The following is a 5,027-nucleotide window of genomic DNA, read 5'->3' as shown; positions in this document are numbered from 1 at the left end:
CATGTTAAACCGCCACATCATGCCTATTTTTTCAGAATCGTGCCTATTTTTTTTTTACTTTTAAGTTCTCCCGGTTTGAGAACGCGTGGACCTACAGGGATGGGAGTTGTACCCAAATGTAGGTTAGAGTCCCCGCTACCTTTTGGCATCAAAACAATTTTTTTCATTTTCTTCAAAACTCCGCGATATAGGCGTTCGAACGCTTTGATCTAGAAACAGGGGAGTGGTGCCATATGAAAGGTTATATTCTCAGCTACCCGATAGTGGTATAATCCGGTTTTTCGATTTTTTTCAAAAACCCGAGAAAATCGCCTTTGAAAGTTGGGGTAAAATTTTTTTTCGAAAAATCCCCGAATCTTTGAACGCTCCTAGAAGCTAAACCGCTTGAGAGCAATTTTTGGGAGTGATGCCAAATGATAGCTTGTGTCATGGGCCTACGCTTTGCACATTGTCAGATTTTTAAAAAATCGCCTTCCATGTTAAACCGCCACATCATGCCTATTTTTTCAGAATCGTGCCTATTTTTTTTTTACTTTTAAGTTCTCCCGGTTTGAGAACGCGTGGACCTACAGGGATGGGAGTTGTACCCAAATGTAGGTTAGAGTCCCCGCTACCTTTTGGCATCAAAAAATTTTTTTTTTTCATTTTCTTCAAAATTCCGAGATATAGGCGTTGGAAGTTGGGGGCGCGAAAAAACTTCTGGGAGCTGAACGCTTTGATCTAGAGACAGGGAAGTGGTGCCATATGAAAGCTTATATTCTCAGCTACCCAATAGTGGTATAATCTGGTTTTTCGATTTTTTTCAAAAACCCGAGAAAATCGCCTTTGAAAGTTGGGGTAAAATTTTTTTTCGAAAAATCCCCGAATCTTTGAACGCTCCTAGAAGCTAAACCGCCTGAGAGCAATTTTTGGGAGTGATGCCAAATGATAGCTTGTGTCATGGGCCTACGCTTTGCACATTGTCAGATTTTTAAAAAATCGCCTTCCATGTTAAACCGCCACATCATGCCTATTTTTTCAGAATCGTGCCTATTTTTTTTTTACTTTTAAGTTCGCCCGGTTTGAGAACGCGTGGACCTACAGGGATGGGAGTTGTACCCAAATGTAGGTTAGAGTCCCCGCTACCTTTTGGCATCAAAAATTTTTTTTTTTCATTTTCTTCAAAATTCCGAGATATAGGCGTTGGAAGTTGGGGGCGCTCACTTTCAGCTCAGCTCACTTTCAGCTCAAATGAGCTGAGCTATGGTACCTAGCTCAAAAGTGAGCTAGCTCAAATTTGAGCTGAGCTGTGAGCTGAGCTGAAATGTGAGCTTCTTGCAACCCTGGCAACTTGCCACATGGAAATTACCACATGCAACTTGTCACATGCAACTTCCCACATGCAACTTGCCACACGCAACTTGCCACATGCAACTTAATACACGCAACTTGCCACATGCAGCCTGCCACATGCAACTTGCCACATGCAACTTGCCACACGCAACGTGCCACATACAACTTGCCACATGCAACTTGCCACATACAACTTGCCACATGCAACTTGCCACATGAAACATGTAACTTGCAACGTGTTGTGTGTTTTATGTTTGCCGTACTGCGGCGTACTGCATTTTTAAATACTAAAGTACTGACTACTCTAAAGGTGAAACGACAGCCCTGCTACCCAGGGTGATCGCGTCATAATCCCTTTGACATTCTTGTCAAAAAGTAAATTTTCATACTCACCCTCCCATAAGAAGTATAACTTCAAAAATTGATTTCAGAGCCTGAGAACATAAAAATAAATGTTTTTTTTTGCTTTTTTTAATGAAATTTGATCGAGTTCAAAAAATTCTAGCTCTTTTTGTAGATGTCTCATCTGACCTGATCGATATATATATTTTGAGCTAAGACAATAAGCTTTCAGGTGGTTTAAAATTTTTGTATAGGTTGTAAGGGAAAAATAATGGAATTAATGACGTGAGAAGATAAAAATTCATGTTTTTTTTTTCGCTTTTTTTGATGAAAATGATTGTTTTCGCAATAAATTATTTTTATATCTTTGCGAGTTTTTTTTGTAAGCTTTTAAAATAACAAAATCAATATAATGAGAAAATAAAAAAGGTATTTTTTTTTAAGCTTTTTCTTGTAAATTATGATTGTTTGAAATAAGTAAACGCTCAAACTGACTCATTTTAAAAGCACACAACCTGTTTTCTTACGACGTTATCACGTAAAATCATCGTCCGTAAATCGGCTTTACAGGCAACCTCTTATTTTCTTACTTTTGATATAAGGTTTGCATAACGTATATTGTTTATACATAATATCGCAATTAAAAATCTATGATGAAACATTATAATGACATCGATATCGATATAAAATATCGATTTTAAAATGTGATTTTTGTTAGTTTCGTGTCAAAAAAAAAAAATAAAGAAAAAATCGAGGAGAAGTTCAAAAAAGTGATTTTCGTCATGTTCTCAAAACTCGAATAATTCTAATAATAATAAGCCATCAGTGTAAACTCTAAATTCTTTATTTTAATTTTTAAGGTTTTGTTTTTTTTTTTTTGTAAATTTCCAGAATAATTTGGTTGTGTATTGTAATTTTGTCAATAATAACATGCGCCTATCTGATAAACAACATCTGGAACAAACGCACCCAAAATCTAGTCGTTGTTAACTTGGACGGAAGATTAACGCCTGTTTGGGCAATTCCATTTCCCATGATAACAATTTGCCCCCCGCTCAAGATTCACCACAAAATGTTCAACTTCACAGAACGACCAACAAATTTAACAGAAGATGTGTACGAAAATTATATGATAATAGCTACAAAAAATATTTTTTAAATTAACCGTTTTATTTATATATGTATTCAAGGCAATACCGTGCTGAGATTGTATCACAAACATGTAGGTTCTCTGATAAATTTGACTATTATGCTGATTATACATTTGAAAACACAATACCGAATGCATCAAAATTAATCGAAATTATGTCGAATGTTGCCCCAACACTTGACACTTTTTATGGATGCAAATGGAGGAGAAAATCTATTCCTTGTCATCATTTGTTTGATCCTGTTTTAACAGAAAATGGAATTTGTTTTTCATTCAATTCATTCAAATCTGAACATTATCGGAATGAATTGTAAGTAGTAAAAAGCTATTATATTCTTTCAAGGATAATTTGACATTAAATTCGCCCAAAAACAAGTAAAAATTCCCCTCCAAATGTTTCCTTCGATAATAACTTTGACAAACCTGATCGAAAAATTGAATGGGATCTTGAACATGGTTACAATGACGAAGCTCTACGTTCTTTGAAAGCTTATCCTTTTCATACCGCTGGAGCAGGACCGTCACAAGCTCTTCAACTACAATTAGCAGATGAATATCGAGGCAGAGATAATAAATGTAGAACTTACGAACATCACATCACATTAATTCTTCAAACTCCAGGAGAAGAACCACAAGTATCTAATAATTACAATTTTCTTCCTTTTCATCATTATGTTACGGTTACAATCAAGCCTCAAATTATGACAACTTCTGAACGATTGCGACATTATACACCAGAAAGGTTTGAAAATTTTATAATTTGCATTTCTGTTTTGATATAAAAAATAAACTTAAAACTTTTATAAGGCGCCAATGCTACTACCAATATGAACGTAATTTGAGGTATTTTACGAAGTATACTCAAGCTAACTGTGAGTTGGAATGTCTGGCTAACCTAACCCTCGCCGAATGTGGATGTGTCCATTTTTCAATGCCAAGTAAGGGTTGTATTTTTTTCTTCAAAGCATTTTAACTAATTTTGTATTTTATTCAAAATAGGAACATCATCTCATCCAGTTTGTGGATTTCGATCTTTATCTTGCGTTAACAAAGTCGCAACTGATTTTACTAGTTGGAAATTTATGACAATGACAAAGTCGAATATTAAAAATGCATCATGTAATGGTAATTGTTTGCCAACTTGTTTTGATGTAAAATACAAAGCAGAGATTGAACAAGTTCCATTTACAGTTATTAACCCGTAAGAAAAAAAAAATACCTACACCTTTCTTATATAGATTTTTCATTTGATATTTTTGTGCGTTTATAGATTTGCGCGTTTAGTAGCTTTGGAAGTTAAATTCGATGAAGACGTCTTCAGTAATTTGATACGTTCCGAAGTGTACAGTAAGACAGATTTTATTGCAGATTGCGGAGGATTGCTGGGACTTTTTATGGGTGTTTCGATTTTGAGTTTGGTGGAACTTGTTTACTATTTAACCGTTAGACTGTGGTTGAATTTGAAAGAGAGAAGACGGATAAATGCCAGAGAAATAAAAAAGGAAATTAAAGAAATAGCTTGAGTTGAAATTTTTGTAAAATATTTGAACTTATAAATTTTCAAATCTTAATCAAAATAAATGGATTTAACTTACCTAATTGTTTTTTTGATTTTTGTGTTTTTTTTTTTGTTATTTGTATAATTATAATGTCACCACAAGTAAATAGTACTAAAGAATGGAAAACTGACAAAGTTTTGAATAAGTTATATGGCGTCAAAGTTATGAAAACCCAAAGTTATGAAAAACCAGAGCTATAAACACCAAAGCTATGAAAAGTGGTTTTTGGGTTGGCAACCATTAAGAGAAACCATCTAAGGGAAAAATGTACACGAGTCTCTCTTTCAGTAAGTGAAAAAAAAAAAAATATTTTGGGATAAAAAAAGTGTTTCAGATAAGCGGGTTTTTCTTAAGCGGGTTTTTCTATAATATTTTCAAAAGATTGCAAAAAACGCTTTTTCTTAAAATGAGTCAATTGAAGTTTTTATTTATTTCAAACAATCATAATTTACAAGAAAAAGCTAAAAAAAATTACCTTTTTTCTATTCTCGTTATAATAATTTTTTATTTTAAAAGATTACAAAAAAATTATGCCATTTAAAAGCCAAGAATATAACCATTTTTAAATTTTTACAATGCGCAAAAAGTATAAAAATAATTTATTGAAACAATTATTTTCTTAAAAAAAAGGAAAAAAAACATGA

The 5,027-nt window shown here is 33.5% G+C and overlaps 1 protein-coding gene across 2 annotated transcripts; it reads left to right on the top strand.

Annotated features, from left to right (window-relative positions):
• Positions 1 to 2,406: 2,406 nt before the first annotated feature.
• LOC129910599 (pickpocket protein 28-like) lies at positions 2,407 to 4,423 on the top strand. 2 transcript variants are annotated; one of them, XM_055988033.1, is made up of 7 exons: positions 2,407 to 2,501; positions 2,566 to 2,790; positions 2,865 to 3,134; positions 3,201 to 3,566; positions 3,632 to 3,762; positions 3,824 to 4,025; positions 4,095 to 4,423. In XM_055988033.1, exons 2-7 carry the CDS (start codon positions 2,708 to 2,710, stop codon positions 4,345 to 4,347), a joined length of 1,305 nt encoding a protein of 434 aa, XP_055844008.1. In that variant the 5' UTR covers positions 2,407 to 2,501; positions 2,566 to 2,707; the 3' UTR covers positions 4,348 to 4,423. The 2 variants fall into 2 exon arrangements, with proteins under 2 accessions (XP_055844008.1, XP_055844009.1); XM_055988034.1 differs by lacking the exon at positions 2,407 to 2,501 and having other exon boundaries at positions 2,546 to 2,790.
• Positions 4,424 to 5,027: the final 604 nt, after the last annotated feature.

Source organism: Episyrphus balteatus, chromosome 2, assembly GCF_945859705.1.
Source record: "Episyrphus balteatus chromosome 2, idEpiBalt1.1, whole genome shotgun sequence".
Taxonomy (NCBI): Eukaryota; Metazoa; Arthropoda; class Insecta; order Diptera; family Syrphidae; genus Episyrphus; species Episyrphus balteatus.
This window is presented reverse-complemented; position numbering and strand designations above follow the sequence as displayed.

Bases quoted from the DNA above. Each gene is read 5' to 3' on its own strand.
- LOC129910599 (XM_055988033.1), top strand. From the start codon at position 2,708: ATGATAACAATTTGCCCCCCGCTCAAGATTCACCACAAAATGTTCAAC. The intron at 2,791-2,864 runs GTACGAAAATTA...TATGTATTCAAG, and splicing joins ACAAATTTAACAGAAGATGT to GCAATACCGTGCTGAGATTG. The intron at 3,763-3,823 runs GTAAGGGTTGTA...TATTCAAAATAG, and splicing joins TGTCCATTTTTCAATGCCAA to GAACATCATCTCATCCAGTT.